The sequence below is a fragment of the Penicillium citrinum genome (genome assembly GCF_028827155.1).
Source record: "Penicillium citrinum strain IBT 23319 chromosome Unknown utg000004l:1.0-2404223.0:1.0-2405248.0, whole genome shotgun sequence".
NCBI lineage: Eukaryota > Fungi > Ascomycota > Eurotiomycetes > Eurotiales > Aspergillaceae > Penicillium > Penicillium citrinum.
Window position 1 is genome coordinate 2,351,785 of NW_026622689.1, and position 24,509 is coordinate 2,376,293.

General features: G+C 47.4%; 13 protein-coding genes across 13 annotated transcripts; 3 read left to right on the plus strand and 10 right to left on the minus strand.

Annotated features, from left to right (window-relative positions):
• Window positions 1-28: 28 nt before the first annotated feature.
• Window positions 29-637, minus strand: N7469_005835 (uncharacterized protein; the record flags this gene model as incomplete). Its single annotated transcript, XM_056644755.1, has 1 exon — window positions 29-637. One exon carries the CDS (start codon window positions 635-637, stop codon window positions 29-31), a length of 609 nt encoding a protein of 202 aa, XP_056501569.1.
• Window positions 638-1,693: 1,056 nt separating this feature from the next.
• Window positions 1,694-3,052, minus strand: N7469_005836 (caspase family protein; the record flags this gene model as incomplete). The annotated part of the gene is made up of 4 exons (XM_056644756.1): window positions 1,694-1,719; window positions 1,781-1,950; window positions 2,023-2,827; window positions 2,944-3,052. The coding sequence occupies 4 exons, from the start codon at window positions 3,050-3,052 to the stop codon at window positions 1,694-1,696; spliced, it is 1,110 nt and encodes a 369-aa protein (XP_056501570.1).
• Window positions 3,053-3,079: 27 nt separating this feature from the next.
• N7469_005837 (uncharacterized protein) lies at window positions 3,080-3,292 on the plus strand (the record flags this gene model as incomplete). Its single annotated transcript, XM_056644757.1, has 1 exon — window positions 3,080-3,292. The coding sequence occupies one exon, from the start codon at window positions 3,080-3,082 to the stop codon at window positions 3,290-3,292; it is 213 nt and encodes a 70-aa protein (XP_056501571.1).
• A 1,370-nt stretch (window positions 3,293-4,662) lies between these two features.
• Window positions 4,663-6,606, plus strand: fbx15 (F-box domain protein; the record flags this gene model as incomplete). The annotated part of the gene is made up of 2 exons (XM_056644758.1): window positions 4,663-4,815; window positions 4,984-6,606. 2 exons carry the CDS (start codon window positions 4,663-4,665, stop codon window positions 6,604-6,606), a joined length of 1,776 nt encoding a protein of 591 aa, XP_056501572.1.
• Window positions 6,607-7,121: 515 nt separating this feature from the next.
• Window positions 7,122-8,616, minus strand: N7469_005839 (flavin-containing monooxygenase; the record flags this gene model as incomplete). Its single annotated transcript, XM_056644759.1, has 2 exons — window positions 7,122-8,407; window positions 8,466-8,616. The coding sequence occupies 2 exons, from the start codon at window positions 8,614-8,616 to the stop codon at window positions 7,122-7,124; spliced, it is 1,437 nt and encodes a 478-aa protein (XP_056501573.1).
• A 1,430-nt stretch (window positions 8,617-10,046) lies between these two features.
• On the minus strand, window positions 10,047-11,558 carry N7469_005840 (DUF3712 domain-containing protein; the record flags this gene model as incomplete). Its single annotated transcript, XM_056644760.1, has 3 exons — window positions 10,047-10,726; window positions 10,786-11,210; window positions 11,302-11,558. The coding sequence occupies 3 exons, from the start codon at window positions 11,556-11,558 to the stop codon at window positions 10,047-10,049; spliced, it is 1,362 nt and encodes a 453-aa protein (XP_056501574.1).
• A 782-nt stretch (window positions 11,559-12,340) lies between these two features.
• On the plus strand, window positions 12,341-13,240 carry N7469_005841 (oxygenase MpaB family protein; the record flags this gene model as incomplete). Its single annotated transcript, XM_056644761.1, has 1 exon — window positions 12,341-13,240. One exon carries the CDS (start codon window positions 12,341-12,343, stop codon window positions 13,238-13,240), a length of 900 nt encoding a protein of 299 aa, XP_056501575.1.
• A 270-nt stretch (window positions 13,241-13,510) lies between these two features.
• Window positions 13,511-13,963, minus strand: N7469_005842 (uncharacterized protein; the record flags this gene model as incomplete). The annotated part of the gene is made up of 2 exons (XM_056644762.1): window positions 13,511-13,561; window positions 13,646-13,963. The coding sequence occupies 2 exons, from the start codon at window positions 13,961-13,963 to the stop codon at window positions 13,511-13,513; spliced, it is 369 nt and encodes a 122-aa protein (XP_056501576.1).
• A 1,575-nt stretch (window positions 13,964-15,538) lies between these two features.
• N7469_005843 (uncharacterized protein) lies at window positions 15,539-16,181 on the minus strand (the record flags this gene model as incomplete). The annotated part of the gene is made up of 2 exons (XM_056644763.1): window positions 15,539-15,971; window positions 16,063-16,181. The coding sequence occupies 2 exons, from the start codon at window positions 16,179-16,181 to the stop codon at window positions 15,539-15,541; spliced, it is 552 nt and encodes a 183-aa protein (XP_056501577.1).
• Window positions 16,182-17,130: 949 nt separating this feature from the next.
• On the minus strand, window positions 17,131-17,719 carry N7469_005844 (uncharacterized protein; the record flags this gene model as incomplete). The annotated part of the gene is made up of 2 exons (XM_056644764.1): window positions 17,131-17,562; window positions 17,618-17,719. 2 exons carry the CDS (start codon window positions 17,717-17,719, stop codon window positions 17,131-17,133), a joined length of 534 nt encoding a protein of 177 aa, XP_056501578.1.
• Window positions 17,720-18,304: 585 nt separating this feature from the next.
• On the minus strand, window positions 18,305-19,809 carry N7469_005845 (indoleamine 2,3-dioxygenase; the record flags this gene model as incomplete). Its single annotated transcript, XM_056644765.1, has 2 exons — window positions 18,305-19,459; window positions 19,522-19,809. The coding sequence occupies 2 exons, from the start codon at window positions 19,807-19,809 to the stop codon at window positions 18,305-18,307; spliced, it is 1,443 nt and encodes a 480-aa protein (XP_056501579.1).
• Window positions 19,810-21,357: 1,548 nt separating this feature from the next.
• N7469_005846 (SDR family NAD(P)-dependent oxidoreductase) lies at window positions 21,358-22,164 on the minus strand (the record flags this gene model as incomplete). Its single annotated transcript, XM_056644766.1, has 1 exon — window positions 21,358-22,164. The coding sequence occupies one exon, from the start codon at window positions 22,162-22,164 to the stop codon at window positions 21,358-21,360; it is 807 nt and encodes a 268-aa protein (XP_056501580.1).
• Window positions 22,165-22,540: 376 nt separating this feature from the next.
• N7469_005847 (NADH:flavin oxidoreductase/NADH oxidase) lies at window positions 22,541-23,891 on the minus strand (the record flags this gene model as incomplete). The annotated part of the gene is made up of 2 exons (XM_056644767.1): window positions 22,541-23,638; window positions 23,721-23,891. The coding sequence occupies 2 exons, from the start codon at window positions 23,889-23,891 to the stop codon at window positions 22,541-22,543; spliced, it is 1,269 nt and encodes a 422-aa protein (XP_056501581.1).
• Window positions 23,892-24,509: the final 618 nt, after the last annotated feature.

The following is a 24,509-nucleotide window of genomic DNA, read 5'->3' on the forward strand; positions in this document are numbered from 1 at the left end:
CGTGTAGATTTCGCCCCACTCGGATTAATTAAATGAAGGTGGTCTGACTGCGACTAGCGTATTGAGTGGAGGAGCCGATGAGGTTGGGAGAAGAGATGCTGGCTGGTTTGGACTGAGTGAAAGAGCCCTTGCTGGAGAAAATAGATAATCTGCGCGATAGACGACGACTGAGACTGCGTTGAGGTTGGGGTCGAGGATCGACGGACATGATTGACATGGGGCGTGATCGTGGGGGTTGGGGATGCGGGTCGGCTGTTTCAGAACGAGCATCATCGACATTGAAGTTACTGTCGAAGAGTAAAGTTGAACGACGTTTGATCTTGTTGGCGGTCGAACGAGCGGGGTCTAGCTGTAGCGAAAAGTCTTCCTTGATATCGTCGAGGGCATGCGAAACCCGGCGGAACATGGTAGGTCTCTCCATAATAGAAGGCTCGCGTTGTTCATATCCATAGACATCCAAGGGAGTGCCGGGGCCATCGTCTACCGGGGAGGCATAAAATCGAGGGTATTTGACAGGCATCGGGGAGCGCCGAGGTTGTGGGAGAGAAACAGTTGAGAGTTGCTGAGTATTATAAGGGAGATGAGGGTCGGAGGAAGAGACACTCGAGGAATAGGACGAGTTTGTAGAGGACAGCATGGTGAGAGAGCAGTGTGAGAGGGAGCTCAAAGCGAGACAGAGAAAGAAGAAAAGGGAAAGAAAAAGAAAAAGAAAAGGTGAAAAAGAGCAGAGGAAGAAAAGAGAGCAAAAGAGTAGAGTGGATCAAAGACATCGAGGTTAGTTCCCAAACTACGGCTGGCCCGTGTAACACTTAGAGTGTTTCAGTAAGTATTCAGTATAAAATAGTTCATCATTATTTATATACATAGTTAGTAGTATTCATTTGATGCAGTTGTATTATATTTATCTTCTTTTTCCTCTCTCTCTTCTAATACTATATTGATATCTGATCATACATAGTGTACTGTGTACTGTGTACTGTATGCTGTACAGCCGAATATCAGATCAGATCAGCTGATCCACCGATGTATTGCGCGCTTTTCCTCCACTTTTCCCTCTTCTCTCTGTTGTATTTCTCATCTCTGGATCCTCCTTTTCAAGCTACCCATCCCACTAAGAAATAATGAATCGTGGATTCCAAACACGAACAGAATCCACCCAGTTCCCACTGGGATCTTCTGCCGTCGCCCGCTGATTGGCCCATTTTGCACTCAGGGGGGAAGAAATGAAGATGAGGTTTTCTTTGCGGTTTAATGCCGAGAGGGAGGGGGAAAGGAATGGACGAAGTTGAATGGTCAATTTGACTCCATCTTAAAACACCATCTGATCCGTGGGATCCGCGTACTTTAGGCCCCCCTCATGTCTTGGGTGTTCCATTGCGTGTGAACACTTTCTCACGTCCCAAGTGCTCACAGTGGAGACTGTTTGCGATGGGGCCGAACTTTTTCAACAAACCACAGCCTTGCATGGCGGCACACACGCCGAGCAGGTGGATCGCGTTTTACGGGAATTACAAGTGGATATTCAGATCCAATTGAGGGGAGAAAGAGGAGAAGAGATGAGAAGGAGAACATGACATCGTGATTCATGGTCTGCTATGCAAAAGCTAAATGCTAAAAGAGTCGGATCTTAATGATATAACAGGAAACAATAAGAAAGAACGAACGAACGAACGAACGAAAGAAAGAAAAAACACTACATCACAAAGCGTAGGTTGGTATCTGTCGCATTGGTCAGCCCCGAGTACCCCGTCGTACCGGCATTTCACTTGAGCCCACTTACCAAGGGGATGGCTGCAGCTCAGCTGCGGCTTTTGCGTATATTTGCCGTCTAGTTCCGCTCGAATGGAATTCAACAGTTGCAGATAACTCTGCTGCGGCCACTGTTTTTGCGATTTGATAAATGCCCAGCTCAGAGCACCGCGGGCTTGGCCGTCTTGAAATGTATCGGCCCTACGCGAGTCAGCAAATGTAAGTTACCAGTAGAGAAAAGGGAATCAACGAAGATCACTGAAGATCACTTACGATGTCTGTGTATCCTTGGATCCTGAGAACATCACCACATCGGCCGGTGAAGTCTTGGTTCGGAGAGTTCGCTCGCGTGCCTGTCCTCCGTTGGTGGCCTTTTTGAAGAAATTGATCGCGGTAGATGCTACACTCGACAAATCGCCCTGTCCATAAGAGTTGATGACACTGAAAAGATCCTGAGCGGCTTCCTTTGCCAAGTTAGGCTCCTTGAGGATACCCTGGGTCGAATAAATGTAGGGCAGATCCAAAGCGGTTCCTGAATGGCACGAGTCAAAGATAGCCGTAAGCCGAACACCCGGTCGCAACGGTCGCACCATGATGGCGTGCATATCATCATCCACGATATGACCGGCGGTGCGATAGTCTAGAGGGTAAATCACATCATCGTACCCATCATCCTCATCACCGTCCAAATCGGGAGTCCGGCCACCATGTCCGGAGAAATGGATAAAGAGCGAATCATGTGGCTGGGCATCTCGAACCAGCCACTGCATCGCGCGTAGGATATTTGCTTTAGTTGGGATACTCATGGGGTTTCGCTGGTCATCAGTAAGAATGACCATATCCTCCCGCTTGTAGCCAAACCGTTCATGCAGGAAAGTGGACATGTTCGTGACATCGTTGATGCAGCCCTTCAGCGCATTAGGTTGCCCAAAATAGTTGATGCCGATCAGTAGTGCCCTGCGGCGACCAGTACATGCGGAGTACTGGAACTGGTAACTGGAGGGCGCCCCATGGCCGAAATGCTGCAGGGTTTGAGGTGGCGGAGGTGGCAAGTTTGGTGAATGCGAGCGTGGTGGGCCTAGAGAAGATATCAGTCAATCTTTTTTTTTTTTTTTTGGCCAAGATTTTGGCCAAGAGGAGGAGAACAAATTTTCAGTCTGTATTCATTTGGGAGCTGTTTTTTTTTTTTCTTACCATTTTGGTGGACGGCGAGATTGGGTTGTGACGGATAAGGCCGATGTCCATAGGGTTGAGGCGATGGTGTATGAGCGTAGGGCTGAGGGGGGCTGAGGTGAAGGTGCATGTCGATAGGCTCCTGGAGGCACTGGTGATGGTGTATGAGCATAAGGTGCCGGAGGAGGAGGACCTGGTGGTTGGCCGTAAGGAGGATGGTAAGGTTGGCCATAGGGCTGAGGCGGGGGATGCGGGGACCAGTGTGAAGGAGGAGGTTGTTGATAATATCCTCCAGAAGGGGGAGGAGGTCCTGGAGGAGGACCCTGGCCTGGATACCACATCACAAGAGAATGAGATGAACCAAGTTTAATAAGAAGAGAATACAGTAGATAAAGGGTGGTGGACTAATTCGAGAAAGAATTCAAAGAATGAAAAATGAAATTTGTTCGAAGGCGTGGGAGGCTGGCTGAGGTGGGTCGCAGATCAGAGTCCGCGTATACAAGGAGAGTGAAGAATGAAGAAGAATAAAAAGAAGGGAAAAGGGAAGGATAGGTGAAACGATGACGAAAGACGAGAGAAAAAGAATGCTATGCCAATAAAGCGCCAATGCAATGCCAATGCAATGGAAGATCAAAGCAGGATCAAATTGGAGACAGACCGAGAAGTATGTTAGGGTAACAGGAACCGGGGGGAGATTGTAGGGCTGCAGGCAGCACTTTAAACCACGTGAGTGTCATCATTCGAGAAGATCAATGGAAGATTCGTGGAAGATTACTAGAAGATTACTAAATTAGTAAATCTTTTGTACTAAGGTAGTACCGGTATGTCCAGTTAAGGGGTATTTTATTGTGAAATTTAAAGAGTAAGAGAATAGTATATTGGTAGCATAGTCAATACTATCGAGGTAGATTTAGTATTACCATGTGTAGTGGAGTATGGAAGTGGATGAGTATAACTGAAGTACAGACAGAATATTAGGGTAGATCAGTATAGTGTAGGAGAGGAGAGAGTAAGAGTAGAGAATGAAGAGGACATGGTAGGGGGCTGTTCTGCAGAGCCTCATCGAGTCATTGGATTGCATGGCCTTGACGGAGTGGAGCGATAGTCTGCAGTGATCGACATGGCGGAGGCGCAGAGAAAACAAGTATAGTAACATGATGCGATGGTGTTTCAGTGGAGACTGCCATGCAGTGTAATCCCGATCATCTATATACTCTGTATGTGTATATCACCAGTGTCAAAGCGAGAGGTCAGCCGGGGATCGGAGGAAGGGGACGTTTGGTCAGGCGTCAACATCGACAGTAAGCAAGCATACTGTAGTTATTCCCACAACACGAGAAAAAGAGCCGCATTTGGCCCGATACGATACGACAGATCCACTCGACGGCGTGTGATTTGATCTTGATCTGTGGATATCGACTGTATCAGTCATATATACCTACACTAGTTAGTGGTGGTGTACTATATAGTAATAACAGAGTGGTGTATGTATGAGTAAGTTACTTTGTAGTGGTGGTCAAGTGGAATGCCGAGAGGCTGAGTTGTTGTTGAGGCTCTGCTCTCCCCCGGTTTTAAACCCGAATTCTCCACCATTTCACATTTCCATCTTCCCTTTCTTCCCTCCTCCTCCTTTCTATTCCTCCTCATTTTCCTCTCTTCCTCTCTCCTCGTCTTTACTTCCTTTGCTTTGATTCTCAACTACAAATTATGCTCTATTGACATTCACTTTTCTCCCTCGCCATGCCGCCCCCGCGGCTGGATAATCTCCCTTTCGATGTCTTTTATCAGATCGCAACCTCGCTGGACGACCGCGATTGTATTCATCTCAGTCGAGCCAATCGCTCTCTATATTATTCCATGCAAAGCGAGTTGATAGCTCGGAAAACAGTCGAGGTGTGTCAATCTCTCCTGTCCTTCATATTCCGTCTACCCAGGGAGAGAGAGTAAGGGGAAAAGAAGAGAGAAATGAATGAGACATGAATGAGACATGAAATATATATGTGTATATATTTATATATATATATATATATACTACCGATACACAGACTAATAACTCATCAGAATGTCTTCCGCCATAGCAAAGAAGGCTCCATAGCCTTGCGGGCCCAGACCGGCTATCGCAAGGCTGTCTCTCATCGCTTTGACATCAACGAGGCGGTCGCCACGGCCACTCCTTATTCCGTTTCCGTCGTGGCGTATGCCACAAACTTTCTCTATCGGCAAGGGGTCTTATGCTATCGAGTCGGGCAGGAAATTCGTTTACTCAATATTCACCGAGCCGCTCAATCTGAGCGAGTCCTCAATCTTCAACATGTTCTTCGCGGCTTAAAATTCGGCCTGGTAGACAGGGATGCTACCGATCGAGTCAAATTGATCCACTATCATGACGGCATTGTCGTCTTACGTGTGATAAATCCCGACTCCCGTGGTGATCTCTTACTGGCTATTGACATGGGCCGTCGGGTGGGTAATGTGAAGCGTAAACGACTCCTCCTTCAAGCGGTCGTCCCGTCTGACGTGCCTATATTTGTCCGAAACAGTCGGTCCTATATTTGGTATGGCTTTTTTACTGCCCCATCGCCTAATTCGGACGGTGTGTGGTCGGTTTGGGGCGTTGATTTTGCAACATCGGAGAGTATTGATTTCCCTTTGGACCGCGTGGTCGATGGCGACCTGGATCAAACCCTGTGCTTCGAGATGTATCAGGATCATTTGTATGCTGTCTCAACGCAGGTAGCGAACAATGACGATGAAAGATTCTCCTCCTTCTATCATTGGTTCTGTCATGCTCCTCGTCAAAGCGGCCAGAAGTGGAATGGACGGCTCTGGCGTCGAGAGCATCGTGAAGGTCCCATCAATGAGATGTGGACAGACCTATCCATCCGCGTGGATGAAACAACCGGGAAACCAGTGATTCTCGAATGCCGTCGAGAATGGAGACATGGTAAGAGTGAGAACCATCGTACAACCTATATTCAGCCTCTCCCTACGCCCGAAGAAGCACTTGAGCGAGAATCATCCAGTCCTCGATGGGTGAAGGAGAACCTCAAGAATCATACCCCAGAACCCGAGATTCAACAACCATACAATCAGCGTCCCGAAAAAAGACTACGCCGTTTCTACCACGCCGAATATGAACATACCCATGATCAAAACACACGGCAGGAATTTATCGCCGCCCGTACGAAACACCGCAGCTATAATCTCTCTGCTGCAACCTTTATAGATCTCGTCAACGATCCCGCTCCCGAGGCAGACAGGCTCCGGTCTCGAGACCGCATTCGATTGCGGACAGTCTCTCGCAAACGCAAATGCCCCATCGACGAAGAAGGAACAGGGCTGTTATTCGAGCATACCCAGACTGACGACGACGGCCGACCCGTCGAGGGATCAGAGGAGCGATTTACCAGTCGTGGCGTCCATCTCTGGCCTGCGGAGGATGCCCCCTCAGAACTCACTCATCTTCTCTGCCCTGATACTCGTACAGGCACTGTTCATGCAGTTTCAGACGAGCGCTCCCTTATATACTCTATATCCTCGCCCGGGCTTCCGCTAGACCATCATGCTCTACTTCTGATCAGCTTTGATCCGAAAATCCGCTTCCCTAACCTTTCTACCCTGCGCACATTAAAGGCGCCTATAACGGGACCTATATTTCCCGTAAATGTCTCCCTGGGCCATTGAGTGGCTCGCTTGTTCGAGAGGTCGAGCCTCTTTATCAGACTATTGGTCGGGGATATTGGCTGCGATGATTGATAGCAGATACCACCACTATAGTATACATAGCAATAAACACAACTTCTTCAACTTCAATAGACCACTTTGGGTATTCAACATTCTAGTAATCGGTTCAGTTAAAGCCAACATTGTCACTGTCAGCGATTTCAGCGAGAAAGACATTGCAGGCATCTTACTATGTATTTCTAGTACTGGTCTTTGGATCATGAACACGCCTGCTTCATGCACTATCATAGCGTAAACTTGGACACAGACGGACATTATGAAGTCCAAAACGACGCGAATGTAGGCCCAAGTCTAAATCCATGCCACTCTCTATTAAATTAGATATGTGCTATTATTGAGCACACTGCTCAGGGCATAAAAGCAATATCACATGTTCATTCATCTCTCAACATACTCTATTGTTCGTGTATAAAGTAGTATGCATCAGACATCAAAGACTCACTATCCAAGCCATTTCAATCCCTTTCTGATATCACCCCATCGTGCGATCGCGAGATCTCTCCAAAATAAGAACGTGGCTGCCAAGGGCTTTGCGAAGCAGCCTTGGGAAGATTCTTCCCAGTTTTCATCACATATGTCGCCTTCAATGAGAGGAACCGGCGCTCCTCTAACTGGCATCTCTCTTTGGCGGTCATTTGCGGAACTATAACTGATATCTTAGCCTTCTTCATTTCTGCCAATAGTCGACATGCTAGCTGTGCTGTTGAATCTGCACCGAGTGTCCAGCTTGCGTCCGCATAGCCCCAGGATAGAACGACGTTTGGAAGATCTTCAACCATGGCAGTTCTCCAGGAGAACTTCTTTGTAATGTCATACGGCTTCCCTTCAATGTTTATTTGAATACCACCTGCAGCGGAAATATTGAGTCCTGTTGCTGTTACGATGATATCTGCTTGTATTTCCTTGCCAGAAGTCAATTTGATTGTTGTGTCGGAGATATGCTGGATGTGGCCTGTCTTGACACTACCCTTTCCACTCTTGATAGAGGCATAAAAATCACCATCAGGCGAAAAACACAGACGCTGTTCCCAGGGACCATATGAAGGTACAAAGTCTGGCTCAAGGTTTGTACCCGAAGGTAGAAGCTTCGCTGTCTGACCGAGAAAGAATGCCTTAGCCACGCGCGGAAAAACTCGACAGAGTGACGCCATAATAAATGAGAAACAAATCCATTTCGTCCGGATCAGTTGTGCTGCCAAGGATCCTGGTAGAAGTGTCAAGATTACTGCTTCAAATGTGCCTTCGGATGGTAGCGAGGCGATATAGGTGGGTGATCGTTGAAGCATGGTAACATGTTCAGCTTCTATAGCCAGTGTCGGGAGTAATGTGACAGCAGTCGCACCGGAGCCGATAATAACAATTTTCTTATCCCTATAGTTCAGATTGACGGGCCAGAATTGAGGATGGACTACCTCGCCTTGGAAATGATGAAGACCAGGAATGTTGGTGTGCAATGGAGTTTGATAATCGTAATACCCAGTTCCCAAAAACACAAAACGAGACTTGAAGGTAAGTTCCTCGATGGAGTTGGTGATAATATCAAAAATCCATGTTTTGGCGGATGATAACCAGTTCATTCTATTAACCCTATGAAGAAAGCGAATATTCTTGTCGATGCCGGCCCGGACAGCAGATTCCTCGATATAATCCCGAATTATAGATCCATCAACAAGGCAGTTTTTCCCAGTCCAAGGATGCCATGCAAAACCAAAGGTATAAAAATCAGAGTCTGATCTGATGCCTGTTGATTCTTAGCCAACAAGGACCCTAATCAAAAGATATCGAGTACTGCGTCTTACCAGGATACTGAAAGAGACTCCATGTGCCACCGATCTCGTGGCGACCTTCAAGAATACAGTAGCTGAGCTCCGGATGTCTCTCCTGAAGACGGTAAGCAAAATTGATACCAGATATTCCGGCGCCCACGATTATAATATCGAAGTCGTACATCGTCACATTGGCGGAGTTGATAGTAGATCACCTAACTTACACTCCCAGATCCGCATCCTTTATGCACCAGCGAAATAACAGATCTATTAAGTACCAATGACTGTTGAAGGATCTACCTCATCACTACATGTTCACACCTCAGGACTTGGAACTTCCAACTTGAAGCTCGCATTTCCGCTACTCGGCGCGCCGTTTCACCTTCCCTCAACCCTCCAGTATCATGTATACTTTTGACGGCTAGTCACTGACACGCGTTGATATTAGTGATATTTGTGTGATGGACACAGCGAGGGGACCCTCGATTTAAAACTGACCATGAGGTTAGCTCGGAGGTCAAGGGCTCGGCACCTTTGCATAGGGTTTCAGAGAGCATCTCTCTTGCATCAACACGATATTCTCGAAAGCTGAAGCACTAATACTTACTTGTGAGCAGGCCCTTTGCAAGGTCCAGGATCAGTCATATACTAGTATTCGAAGACGTCGCCCAAATAGCAATGCTCTTTGATACAAGTTGAACTTGCATTGATTCCCTATCGGGACTTTTTCCTCATTTTTTTTTCGTTACTCTCTACCTTCGGCTCTTAATAGTTTAGTTTCTTCTTAAATCACCCTAAAAATATTCTAGGGGACAGGAGAGCGCAAGATGCCATGTCATTCACTTCATGCGATGGTATTCCCTTGGCATCCTAGAAGAGTGTTCATTGGAAGATTTTGGATTGCCTTTAGGCCGTATTCGAATCTCCGAATTTCAGTCCTGACGAGTCAATTAGACTGAGTTTGTACCCAAATTCCAATCTCAGCCAGGGTATACCTGCCGATTAGATGTGACTTGACTTAATGCTTGGGTAGTTGGGTTGAAAAGTCCGTTTGTACTCGGTGGTACTATGGTTATGTCTAGTGGAACCCCTGCATAGGCTGAAACACAGGCGCCAACTTGAACACTTAAGCTTAATTTAAATTCTTCGGACATGGTCGGCTTGCTAGTCCGAGCTTTCAGTGTAAAGAAAGTGACTATTAGGAAATTCTAGTATCTAACGGTGCATACCAATGACTTCTTCCTCTCTTCTGCCTGGGCACTGCTTAACTCTATTCCGTGCAAACCATGAACGCTGAATCTATTGTAAGTGTATGTATTATTCTAGATTCTAAATAGTCTCTAGTACCAGCTCAACCTCTATATCTACACGACAACGAAGTCGTGATCTAATTCCCGATGAGCTGGTGTGTATAGATCAAATATACAAAGAAATGCCGTAACTCCATAATCCGTAAAATCCGTTCAAACTGAACGGTTAGACCATCATCCGGGGAATCAAGGAAATAATCAAAATAAAAGCAGAATCAGAGTCGCAATCACAATCGTGTCAGCATCAGCGTTGGATCGTCCCGTATTAAATGAGTAGAGGGGAGGATGATCATTGGCATTTGGCCTATTCCTTCAAGTATAATCCCGCCATCGTATCGAGTATCATATCTCGCTTGATGGGATGCTCGTCCTCAAAGAGGTCGCGCACATGAAGGTTCTCCCTCAATGCATCGGTAAGTACGGCCCGCTTCTTCTTATTGTCAAACTCGTCTTCCAACGAGCTGAGGAGGCCGGTACCACTGCTGGAATTGGCATGGAGGATTGAGGTGAGGTTCAACTTCCCGTTGCTGCCGATAAGACCGTGGATAGTGTTCTTGAGAGTTCCCAGAAGAGGAACATCGGCCACGAGTGGGAGTTGTGACATCACCTTCGTATAGTAGGGGACTCTGGTACCTTTCCAGGTGACGGTGCGCGTTATGGTGGTGAGCGACAGACTGCCATTCGACATGATAGAAGGACCTTGCTCCTTGAGGAGATCTTTCAAATGGCTGAAGGCTGTCTTCAGGTCGAGCTGCGCTTTGACAGGGAACTTGTTGTCTCCGGGATACAAGGTGACATCTTCGACGGTGGCATTGCCGAGGACAAGATCTCCGCTTTTGATGTCGAGAACCAAGGTGCCGATGTCAAGGGTCAGCACTGATGGGTTGGGAAGCGAAGCATTTCCAACCAGATTCGTACCATCATCCATTGGAGGGAGAACCAGTCGGCTGTCTGAAAGGGCGAATTCCTTGAACGAGTCCAGGGCTGTCACACTTAGTGAGAAATTGATTATTTCTATAATCAAGAGAAAGAGGATTACTTACTTGGCGAAGTGACGTCCTTGTCCATGGTGACATGCGACTTCAGCACTCCCAGATAAGAATTAGTTGAGCCTTTCAGAGACAAGGTGGATTCTTTATTGAAGACGACCGAGTGGACATAGTCCACCCAGGTGTCCTGGTCGATAAGTGGGCGATGCTGATTTTCGACACCCAGAGTGGTATTTCCCTTGATAGTCAGACCATCGAGGGTAACGTTGGTCCAGGGTTTGTTGTCGTTGTAATCTCGGACATAGAGATCCAAATCAATGGGCTCAATGCGAACAGGCAAGGCAATTTTCAAATTCAAGGCCGATTTGAGAGTCAACTGTATAGAGTCTGGCTGCGGGTTCAAAACAGAGGCTTCAACTAGCACCAAATCAGACTTGTTGACGACGAGCTGGGAGATGGCGGGAATAGCGACGAGGAAGCTATAGTAGAAAAATGAGTAATTGATGCGATCATCCAGAAATTGACGATATCAATATCTGTATGTAGTTGTAAAGATAGCTGGTCACTTACAAGACTGGTAGGAAAATGGCAAGGAAAATGACATTTCCAATAAGATAGCAGCACCAGAAACGCTTCCAATGGCGCGAAAGTCGTTCTCTACGCGTTCGCGTCGTCGCTAATGAAAGACCACCGGCCGATTCAACCTGCTCTAACTTTGCAGTATCATCAAGACCGGCTGGGGGCATTGGCCCACGATGGTGACCCAACGAGTATTTGGCATCATTTGAGCTCAAATAGGCGGGTCGGTCCGCTTTATCCTTTCCCATTGTGAGGGTTATGATAGAGGGAGGAGGAGAAAAGCAAAAAAAAGAAATAGAAATATGAAATATGAAAAACTTCAACACCAGCAACACACGAAGGAGAAAAAAAAAAGGACCAGACCAGAAGATAGCGGGACCGCCCGCGACTATATCATGTAGCGTCAGAAGACTCCGTAGAATAGAGTCTGGTAGTCCGGGGGAAATTATCAATCCGGGGGAATTGGGTGGAGAGAGGAGGGATGAAGCTCGCTTCTAATACGAAGCAAAGCTCATGATTGGAACAATATCAACAAGCGAGGTCAATCTGGCTCTGTCGGGAAAATCGAAAATGGACCATGACGAGCTCGTCTATACTCCGAATATTACTATTATTGTGGTACTGTATGAAAATGAGGAAAAAAAAAAAGGGATAGTCTATGGATTCCCCCTAGACGGACCTAAGTGGAGAAGTTCGGAGCAACGTTGCTTTTCTCGGCGAGGATCCACGAGAGAGTGGCGCACGAGCACAGCAGGGATCAGCATGAGGGAGATGGCGATCTTCGACGAACCGCGGCTGAAGTGGGCGCAAAATAGGGGGGTTCACATGAGTCCCGGTGATCAATGATGGTGATAAATCCGAGAGCTTGGTGGGTTGAAGTGGAGGAGATGAGTGGATGAAGGGGGATTATGCGGGGACGAATGAGTTAGGTCTGATTTAATCTCAAGCTTTTCCCCGGATACACTCTGAAAAAAGTCAAGGAGAAGAGTCGTGTAGAAGTCTTTGATCTTTGTTTTGTACTCAAGTCACCATGTCGTCTACCTCTTCACCCCCATCCCCACTCGAGGAGAAGCCCGTCGTGGGCCATGATGGCGGTATTGATGCCCCAGCTACTAGTGGCTCTGGCCGTCTGCATGCCCTCGAGCAGCTAGAAATTCTCCCTCAGATGTTACAAGAGGGTATTCTCTTCGCTGGATCGGGTGCAGCTCTGCTCCTTCAAGCTGCATTACCTGCTATTCGTGATGTTGAAACCGAAAATGGCACCAATGAAGCCCTAGCTACCGAACTACTTGACGCTCTTCAAGCTCATTTGGGTTACATTTCCACCCTAGTCTTTGGCACTCGCGAAGAGCGTAAGACTTTACTCGATTTATTGTCCAGTGAAAAGGCTCCTGGTCTTGGAGGTGGTCGCAACAACCGATTCGCGCATCATCCAGCCCTACAAAAGTGGATGGCTGCAACCCTCTACGCCACCGCGACCGATTTCTACCAGCGAGTTTATGGTCGAGTCGATTATCAGACTGCTCAACGCGCATACAGCGAGTTCGGTCTTTTAATGAACTGCTTGTCTATCCCACCGGGGACCTGGCCCGAGACCCGTCAGGCCTTCTGGTCTTATTGGGATGATCAAATCCACTCCTTGACCGTCTCGACTGATGCTGCACAATTTGCAAAGGAACTACGAGAGAGTAAAGATATGCCCAAGTGGGTACAGAATATGAAGCCCTTCCTGCGGGCCGTCACTATCGAAATGCTTCCGCCGAATTTGCGAGATTCTTACGGGCTCAAATCGACTGTTAGCACTCGGGCTTTGTATCGGACCTGGATGGGCTTTTCTGTTGCTGTATATCCTGCTATGCCAAACAAATGGCGTGGATATCCACTTCGATATTACCAGGACAAACTACGGGGTAAATTGAATGTTGTTTAATTGTCTGATACTATCGGAATGGGGACCTTGAGGGGATTTAGTTGGCTGGAAACCGTGGAGTCGTTCTATCGATTCTAGTATTTTTAATATTTTTGTATATACCCACGCTATGAGATACGCTCTGTGCCTTTGAGGATTTTTTAGAAAATTGGAAATTTTTTTTCCTCGTTGATTCGTGTTTCATCATGTACGTAGTATATAGTAATAATCAAAAAAAAAAAACCCAGTCTGTATGCTTAAAAGTCCACGGGTGTTCACATGTCAGTTGCTTTAAAGTGTTCCCAAGATTCCACCCAGCAATTTCGAAACATCCTCAACCAGCTAAATCAAAGATCGTCAGTACTAGTCAAGAGAGATTTCATGTGCAGAAGATTCTGATCCACATGACGTTGAAGAGTAACCCACCGGAGTAGCATCGCCAATAAGCGTGGTCGTGTTATCCACGAAGTCTTTGGTCAAGAGTGAGTGTGCATTCTTGAGGATATCATTCAAGACATTAACATTGTCGTCTTTAAGGAGTTTAGCAGCTCCGCTGACAATGATTTCGAGGTTATCGATGGTGTCCTTGCTGAGCAACTGTTGCACGCCATCCAGGATGCCGGGCAATTCCGAGAGAAGGCCGCCAGTTGATGCTGGAGCACGAGGAGCAACAGGATTGGGCTCTGGAGCGGCCAGAGCTAGTGGAGCAGCGGCCAGAGGAAGTAGGAAACTGCTGAGACGCATGATGAAGGCTACCCACTAGACTGATTGAAACACAAGAAGATGGATAAGAAGAAGAAGAGGAAGAATCAGATTTGAAGCTGTGATATGCAAGAAAGAATTATAAAGATAAAGAAAAAACACAAATGCAAAGTTAGTAGCTTTTCCCTCTTCCATATAAGCGAGTTAGATAGTGGAAGCCCTACACGAGGAGTAAGACAACCCCCGCTGCAATCTAGACCTTGGTAGTATCTGAGCTACCATCACACTCAATCTCGGGCGTGGCCATCCGTTAATGGGAAGACGTTAGCGGTTGACCCGACGGAAGGATTCCAAAATCTAGGAAAAATCCACCTCTCTTGCCTCAAAAACAATGGCAATTCTCCGAGGCTCTGCCCAATGCGATGCCGTGCATCACAAGATTAGCGTGGGAAATGCACGATCGTGAAAGCCAATGGATGTTTGGATGTCTCGCCGAGGTCGATCATTCCATGAGTAGGAATTAGCCTCCGCGGTAGAAGGTTGATAGAGTAAATTTATTTTTCATGTGAAGAGGTACCATGTGGTGCAGTACATAGTATGTATGTAGTGATATGGTGGAAGCGGGATTTACTCTTGCACCGGGAAACACGGTAGGACATTGAGAGTTGCAAGGCAGGATAAAGCGACGACAAGCGATCCCCGCATCACCGTCTCACCCCAGATCAGGATTCAAAAGGGAAACGATCGACTCTCCATGAAATGGAGGGGATCCATTTCTGTGGGATACGTCGATACGGCGGTCGTGAAGTGGAGGAATGTGGAAGGACTAAACCCTGGACCGGTGATGAAGCTAGTGGCGTTGTGCCTCGTCAGTGGTTCATTCCAGAGCCCCCTCGGACCGACAGCCCCATGTGACGTCCGGACATGAGTTCGTCTTTAGTAGCGATCTTCATTTTTTCAAGCTCTGCGCATCCAGGTTAATGGGTATGGAGTACTGTCGTACATACAGTAGTGGAGTCAGCCAGGATTTTAGACATCTAATCCTTCGGACTTTTCACGTTGAGTGGTGAATTTTCCTGCATTTAATATATTTGGGTGTAACTGTTTGGTCCCTTCTGATTTGAATACTCCATCATCTCCTCTCTTTGCTCTTTTACATGCGACATTCACCTGAAAGTGCTCAGTTGAGAACAGAAAAAGAAAAAGAAAAGGAAAGGAAAGAGGGGAAGTGGAGGCGCCACCAAATGCAGGAGTGGGAAAATAGGCAGGAACGATCCGGTCCAGGTACACTTTTGAGAATTTCACTTTTGTCACTTTGTCCCTTTGCAATTTTCATTCTTTTCTTTTACAATTTTTCACTTTTTGAATGAACTACATTTTGTGTACTTCTATGTCAAGTGAAATATAGTAAAATATGTATCTGATATTTTAGGAATGTTTTAGATTTGAAGTCATTCAATCATCCATTTTATCTTTTGAAACAGAATCAATTTTTGAAAATTCGATCATAAAAGTCGTGTTCGCCCCCACTCCGAGCTATCTGCTGCACGATGTATATGGACTTCCCACCAGATAGTCACAAATAGTAGATAGCCCATCTATGTATATCTGTACACACTATAATCCTAGAGCCAATCCCAAGATACTCAATGCTCCAACCACCGTCACAGTCAAACCAGTAGGCTGGGCGGCTGCCGCCATGCCACTGGAAGTTGAACTTGATCCAGTTGCCGTCGCTGTGCCTGTGCCAGCGCCAGTCCCGGTCTGTGAGGCTTTCTCAGCTGTAGGCGCTTGAGTCAAGACGCCTGCTTTGACTTGTGATCGCACAACAGACATGTAGCTCTTCACATCAGAAGGTAGACTGCTATACCAAGTCGGTGTAGTACCAGCACTAATCTGGCTGGCAAGTGCACGGCGGGATTGTTGATCAATTAAATCCCAGAGCACCGTCATCGGTACCACTGAAATCATTTCATTGATGAGGGATTTTGGTGGTGGGGAGATATTTGCGAAATTTGCGCCGCTGGTTGCGTTTGCTGTGAGGTGGGCACTAAGTAGTAGACATTGATCAGCATTTCCCTGAGACAGGACATATTGCAGTGTATATATCAGAGTCACCCGGGAATGGGAATAAGACGCACAGTTGACTTGATAATGAAGCAATGTCGAAACCACCATCGGTGGTTGCAATATCTCGTCGCTGAGGCTCAGCGCCCAAGGCTGTAGCAGCGAGACAAAAGAGGACTGTCGTGAGCTTCATTCTTCGCGTTGTAAGTAGTTCCTAAATGACTACTCTACTAGTAATAGTAGTTACTGCTTTCTTGTAAAAAAAAAAAGTAGATAGAATCTGCACGAACCTTGGGTAGTTGCATTCTATATCCAAATGTTTAACCCCTCTTGGTTTGATCGACAAAGTCTTGTTCCCTATTGCAGCTCGCTTCCAGTGAATCAACTTCTAACCCGGTCAGCGCCCCAATGGGCCGATTGGACGATTCCTGTGGTGTCTAGACCCATTCCCTGTACTGGTAAGACACTCTAGTTGGCGGGCCTCGGATTTGGACCGGATCAGATGCCAGATGAGGCGGGGAACCTGGGAAACAAATTAAGTCCGAAGTTGGATTTTGCAACATTCTCACGCACACTTCTATAGGATATCTTAAGATGCCCAATTTATGACGGCATTTTCTTAGAGATACCTATCACAATTGACACTTGCGTACCTACGCAAGTGTCAATTGTGATTTGCCCGTTGCTAGCTTGTTGATCTGCTGTAGATCCAGATCAAATTTAGAGAAGGTTTGACGATCTGAGATGCATTCAACGTCAACGACGAAGAAAACTCCCAAAGATTGGTGTCTTTATACATTGACAAGTAGTCAAATGCTGAAACTGTTATATTTACTAAGTACTCACTACTTCATGTAAGTGCGTACATTTGACTGGAATAGTCTTCGAGATTCCAACTTGGAACATGCCCATGTGATTTATCGCTACTAGAGCTCAGAAATTTCAAAGATAGACGCTACCTCAATTCTACTCGTGATATTTGAGAAATGACCCTTACTAACTCGTCGAAACGAAATGACTTCAAGGATATCAATTGATCATACATCAGGTAGTCGTAAATCGTGAATACTAGAACACAGCCGAGATCATCCTTCGAACAGGAAACCGACAGAAAGCAACTTCAAAAAGTACAAATTCCCCGTTTAATTGCCCTGCTTCTTGGCCATATCGGCTTCAGCACCGCGCTGACGGGCTTTACCCTCATCGTGCATGTCACGGAACTTCTCCTCCTCAGAGCGGTCACCGGTCACAGCAGCACCAACGGTACCGAGAGCACCCTGTGCACGGCTCTGCATACCACTGCCCCAGTCCATAAGCTGACCCTTGGCCTCTTGCTCCTTGCCAGCAGCATTCTGCTCAGCTCCAGTACGGCGCAAGTTCTCGTTGCCGATCATGTTGCCAACGGCTTCCTTTGTGGAACCAATGGTCTGGTCCCAGGAGCCGTTGGATCGCTTGGGGTCGTCTTTGGCGACAGCACCAGTGTTAGGGTCTGCGGTAAGGTTGCCGAGCTTGGCGGTAGTGTGGGATGCTTCATCCTGGGCCTTGGCCTGCTCTTGAGTAACTTCACCCTTGTTCTAATATGTGTGTTAGCCTTGTCTTTGGAACGGAGAAGTATCAGAGAGAATGTACCTGAGCAGAAGAGTCACCAGTTACAGCACCGTAGGCGCGCTGGGCCATACCAGAAGCCGAGTTGGCAATAGAGCCAAGAGTGGAAGCGTTGTTGTCGGACATTTTGTAGATGTAGATTGTAGGTGTAGATAGATTGATGGTAATAGGAGAAGTTGTGAATTCAAAAGAGTTGGTTGAAGATGATTGAAAGACCTGCTTGTTTGTTTTGATTGGAAGTCATTTTGTCTTGGAGCTGCTCCTTCCTTATATACTTCTATCAGTCGCGCCTTCCAAGATTTCGATTGCCCATGATCAATGACATCAGCGCCTGATGTCACATCACGTGATTGACAGCCACACAAGTGGGATTACGTCATGAGTGAATGGAAGGTTGTCAGGCACACAACGCCAGGTGGTTAGTATACACCAGTAGCTTCTATTGACACATTGCGATGTGGAGAGAGAAGTGGATTCATTGTGGAAAATCAGGGGTATTACGCGGATTTGGTGTGGAGGAAAGCCGGTTGAAATGATGAAATCGTGCGCGCATCGTGATACTTTGTCTGACAAAGGATGCAACTATTGAATCGGTAAACCTCAGAAACGCCGTCTTGAGAGCCCAGATGTATGCTCACGCTCAGAGAAAAACAGGAATGTCATGAGAAGATTTTAAAAAAAGAAAACAAATAGCATCCGTTTTCATGGCCACTACCAGTGGCAGATCCCGCCTTCGCTATCATCAGCTGTCCATGTTCCACATAGACCAACGACCTCGAGATGTCCATCTGGTTGCTCGCCCACCTTGCTGAGTGCAGCTGAGCCCTTGTCCATTGGACCATTGCTGAGGAGGCGTCGTGCCCAGGCATCAATGGCTGGCTCTCCTGTCTCATCGCGCGCCTGCTTCAGAAATGGGATGAGCGCAGTGCCGCCAGTTCCACGTAACTTCTTGTTATCTTTCGGGACTGCGGTTGCGAGATTTTTGGCCGCTGGCTTGGGTTGTTCTGGTAGTGATCCATTCCGTGCTCCACGAGATTGAAGTATAATATATCGGGATACGATTTGAATGTGTTTGTCGCGCATGACTCTCAGCATAGACAGGCAGGCATCATAAGCTATACGGAGTGCCGGATCAGACCGGTGATCTTCGACGTAGGCCCTAATATTAGCGACAGCTTCCACATCTTGAAGGAACTGCCGATGTGGACCGGGCATATATTCACGCATTTCATGGATGAACCCGTGGCGTGGTCTTGGGCTGTCGTCGGTATTTGCGGAAGATTGGTCCTTCCGGGTTACCCCAGTTGGGCGATGCTCCACACCCAAGACAATATCGAAGAACTGAATAAGAGAGCTTTGAGCATTACTGCCTCCTCCATACTGGCGATACTGCGGAGGGTTGCGGCCATCATCATACAGTACGCCATTCGGCAGTCCGGCATCAGCCATGTTTTTGCTGCCGGCGAGGTAAGGGCGGATGCGATTATAGAAAACGTAAGGGTCGCAGTTCTCGTACATGCGCACGAGCAAGCCATTTATATCGTCCAGAATTTCTGCAAAGCGCTGCAGACACTCCGTCACAACTGCGGTGTTATCCTGACGGGCAGCGGCTATCGCATGCAGCATCAGTGGGAGCGACGGTGCGCCCCGTGCTTCCATGGCGACAGAGACCAGGAAGAACCATTGCTCGTCAAGGGATCCAGTGAAGGTTTGCAGACATGCGAGGTTGTCGAGATCATCGGTTGGTTCGTCAGGGAAGATAGGCCGATGATTCCAGAGACAGACCCCAGCATAGGTTGCCACCGGTGGCAGTTGTACTCGTTCACATACCTCGAAGAGGGGCACTGTTAGCTGTGGCGGGATTCTCTATGGAAATAGATGATCAGCTTAGTTCGATAAACCGTTGGAGAATTATGTAGTATGCTTACCTCGGCGGGTCGATCACCACCCCAGACATAAGCATGCAGCATAAAAACCAGCACCACATAGGCCCGTCGCCACTCGGCTTCGGATTGTAAATTTGATGTAGACAAGATAGGCAGCGCCTCCACCGCTGCACGTACCCGCTTACTCAATAGTAGGGGTTGCAAATTTCGAACAATTGATTCCCATTTGGCGTAGAAGGGAGGTAAGATCTCCAGTGGCGGCTCGGCCGGCAAAAAGCCGTTTCCCCCCGACAGACCATAATCCTCGAGATGAGGAATAGGAGGCAACATTGTGAAAAAGTAGAATGTCAAAAGAGAATAGCGAGGAGACGGAGATGATAAAGAGAAGAAGAAGAGGGAGAAGGAGAATATGAAGAAAAACAAATCAGACAATCAGACAATCACCGAGAAATCAGGCACACGACCAGAATCGGCCGGAGCACGTGTGTCTTGGATATGCCCAGATTATATGGCGGATAAAAATATTATAATGATATAGAATGATCACCAGAGAAAACCTCTAGATGGCCATTGATGATAAGCAAGAATTGATCACTGTTCACTGTGCAGAGTTGAAGGTGTTCCAGATCAGTTCTCGGAAGTAGAAGAGGCTAGGCACGAGGGTCCCCTCTAATTGCTGAAATTGCTGAGTTGCTGACGAATTGCCCTTCCCCCGAGAAAAGAATCCGAAAAGAGTTCGCAAAGGCTAATTCTGGGTTTCGCCGGATGTGAACGGAGAGATCCAAGGATCCAAGGTTTAGGTATTTTCCGAGAGTTGTGGAGAGTGCAGAACAGAAGAATGCTGGACAATTTGATGTCGATCTAAGCAGAGATTTACAATTTTGAACCGGGACGTCTCTAGGCCGACGGGGGGGTTTGGCTACAAAAGATCAGTACCCCGCGGAGCACGTAATAAGTGATGAAAGCGTTACCGAGACGAGGTCAGTTTTACGGAAAAGCAGTCCGGTCAGCAACTACGCAAGTATTTACTGATTACGAAGTACATACTAGTTGTAGCAGATGATGATTAGTAGGGTGAATTATAACTGGGTTCAGGAAGAGGGGATCCGATATAGGAGGGAGATTATGAAACCAAAGGGGAGGTTTAGAGGGGTTCAACAAGAGGAAAAGAAGGGAATTGGGGGTCATATAGATGGCTACACATTCCTGTACGTTTAGGTGTATGAGGAGACTTTATATGGGTCTCCATTAACTCCAGTTTCGATGGAGACACCTGCATGCGCGGGCCCGTGTTGCGGAAATTAGGGCGAGTGCAGGCGATACAGCCAGGGGTTAGTGGTGAAGCTAGAGAATGTTTCGGAAAGCCGGTGAATCGAGGATTTGCGAGGTTTTCACTGGGCAATCTTTGACTCATCCACTGGAAAGTATTCGCCCCACCGCAATCGCCCGCACTTCACTAAAACGCAGAGGGGCGATCAGACCAACGTCAGATGAGCTTACTCTTACTTCTATCAACAGTGATCATATGAATATTCCAGTTGAGAATATTATTGGTAAATTATCTACTGAACAACCGTAAATATATGATATTTCAGTACTTTTAAACGATCTACTGTAGTACTGTGTGTAATTGTGGCAATGGCCCACTGTTACTAATCTGGGTGTATTATAAAGGGCTTTAGTATATCACGCATACTAATCCATGGAGATTTCCACTAGCAAAGCCACTAGAAGTAAGCCCCTCTATTCTACACTCACGCTACCTACTATGTAGAGAGTTAACCCGTCCCCCCCCCCCCCGGCCAGGTAGAACAAAACAGATGAATATAATTCAACAGTTAGGATTCATTCAAGGACTTAAATGCTAATGCTTTCTAATTATACTCTCCCAGTAGAACAAGTGATCCCCCCATCCACCACCAAAGACTCCCCTGTAATATAACTCGCCTCATCCGACGCAAGGAACAGCGCCGCCCGTGCCACATCCCATCCATCCCCCATTCTCCCCAGAGGAACCTGCTCTTCCCGAGCCTGCATATACCGCGCTGTATCTTCCCCCGGTGCATATCGTTGGGCCAATGCCTCCGTATACGGAGTGTAGATCAATCCCGGGACCACGGTATTTAACCGGATATTCTGCCTCGCATACATAACCGCCGTCGCTTTGGCAAATTGGATCATTGCCGCTTTGGTAGCAGAGTATGCGACTTGAGGTTTTCCAATATAACGCAATCCCGCAATACTAGCAACACTCACCACACTGCCATGTCCCTGTTGAGTCATAATTGGGAGCACATGGTGTGTCAGGAGGTAGAGACTGTTCAAATTGATATCCACCTGGGCATGCCATGTATCCTCCGTCATGGAAGCCGGACAGCCGGGCTCGCTCCGGCCCACATTATTCACCAAGATATCGATCCGACCATGTCGTTGAATACACTGGTCTACTAATGCCTTTACCGATGCGGAATCGGTCACATCGGTCTCGACCACATGGCAAATTCCACCTTCTTCTTCAATGCGTGCTTTGGTTCGGTTGGCGGATGTGAGTGATCGGTTTCCACCAAAGATGGCGGCTCCCTGGCGAGCAAAAAGAGTGGCTATCGCAGCGCCGATCCCCCAGCCTTCATCAGTGGTTTGCCCAAGGCCAGTAATTAGAACCACTTTTCCGTGTAAATTCAGCATGATGCTTGAGGATGATGATTTAAATGGTGACGTTGGTTTTTTGAAGGGAATTCTATTATAAAAAGATCCGGCTGGCAATTCTTATTTAAAATCATCGCCAATGACTCGGGCTTGCGCCGCAACTCCGCGTGAGTGACGGAAGATACCCGCCGACTACGATTAAACCGGGCTAGTTTTTGAACTCCTACACTTTAGGCCTTCCAATTCAGACTACAAGTACTATTTGCTATTATTATTATTATTTGTATGATCAACTGACTACTACTGAATACTGTCTCGCAAAGAAGATTAACTCCATGACCTCAACCAACGTCTATAAGCATGAATTATTTTCTCTCAAACTCCAATCTATACGCTATGCAAATCATATCATCGTCTAATCAAAGATAGACGCCTTCATCGAGTTGGGTTGAATGTACTCGGACGCATTGCGGAAGCTGGTAAAGCCCCAGCGAATTTGAGCAGCCATGGCAATCTCAACATCCAAGTCCTTGGCGAAAGCCCAGGCTAAACCGCTATCACGCTGGAAAGCACGGCCAACCAGGATAAGATCAACACCATCCTCGTTGAGGATCTTCTCGGCCAGGGTACCGCTGTTGATTGTTCCTACGGCGGATACGAGCATCTTTTGGCCGACAGCTTGCTTGACAGCCTTGGCGAATGGAACTTGGAATGCAACGCCTGATGTGACTTTCTGAGCAGAGTGAACACCGCCAGTGCTGATATCGATCAAATCGATGGCACCCTGGGCGGCGAGGGCACGGGAGAACTCGACGGTGTCCTCCAGCTTCCAGCCCTTCTCCTCAGGCATGCTCTGCTCCAGCCAGTCGGTAGCGGAAACACGCAGGAAAACGGGCATGTTGGGGCCAACTGTGTCACGGGTCAACTGGGAAATTTCCAGCGAAAGGCGAATACGGTTCTCGAAGCTGCCGCCATATTCGTCGGTACGCTGGTTGGAAGAGGGACTCAGGAAGGAGGAGAGCAGGTAACCGTGAGCATTGTGGATCTCAATGAAGTCGACACCAGCAGCGACAGCACGCTTGACGGCGGCCACCCAAGCAGCCTTAACTTCCTCGATGTCTTCTTTGGTCATGGCCTTAGGAACAATCTCACCCTCAGCGAAAGGGATCGCGCTAGGAGCCTTGACATTGTCGGTCCAGCCACCAACAGCGTTAGTAGCGGTGACACCACCCAACCAAGGAGGCACAGTTGAGGCCTTACGACCTGCATGGGCCAGCTGAATGCCAATCTTTTGGCCCTGACTGTGAGCAAATTCAACGACTTGCTTGAGGGGCTCGATCTGGGAGTCTTTCCAAAGACCGACACAGCCAGGAGTGATACGACCCTCAGGAACGACGCCAGTAGCCTCAATGATGATCATACCGGGGCCGCGCTGAGCAATGCCACCGTAGTGGGCCATATGCCATGCTGTCAGGTGGCCATCATCGGCGGAGTATTGGCACATGGGAGCAACCTAAAGGGATACATTAGCCAGATTGCTCTTTTGCCTTTTGCTTTTGGTTTGCGCTTTTGGTTTGCGCTTTTGGTTCACTTACACCCAGGCGATTCTGGAAAGTGTGACCTCGAATAGTCAAAGGCTGGAATAGTTTGGGGATAGGTTTGCCGCTGGTTTGAGGGTCGCGGGCAGTTCCCGCTGGGGGAGACTGCGCCGGCGTGAAGTACGAAATGCCTGGAGCGGCGGCAGTGGGAACATCTGGCCAAGTCATGATGAGAGATAGAGTCTATGAATAAAGTACGGGTATTATACAAGTAGAAGAGAAACTAATGAAGGTGCCTTTGCAGTTATATACTCCAAAATAAAGTGCTGACTGATTTCTAAGCCGCAAAGATTTCCCGGCCACATCGTCTGATGTCTCCAAGTCTTCTTTCTTAGGGTTTGCCTTTTCACCCAATTCTTCGGAGACATCTTACAATTGGAATTTTGTCAGCATCCCATTATTTATCCATTCGGAGATTATTGCCATATCCAAATCTATATTTATAACAAGCAAAATTGATCCTGGATTATGTTAAATCTTGAGCTTCAAGGCAATCCTCAAGAATTGTAAAAGTCTCCGTTTCGGTGTACAATTCGCCCGATCTCCACCAGGTCCACTTTCGTCGGTTGGAGGTTTGGAGTACATAGCATGTTCTAGATATTCAACTGTTAGAGGGTCTACTATGTCTAATAGTTCTGATGGTATGCCTCGAGCTCAGCGTGTAGCTATATCAAAGAATCCGATCATGAGTTTAGACCATGTGCTCAACCAGATAGTCGGCCAGTCACAGTTGATGAATTGATGAACACCGACAGTAAATGCCCTAAAGAACGCCGAGACCAGCAT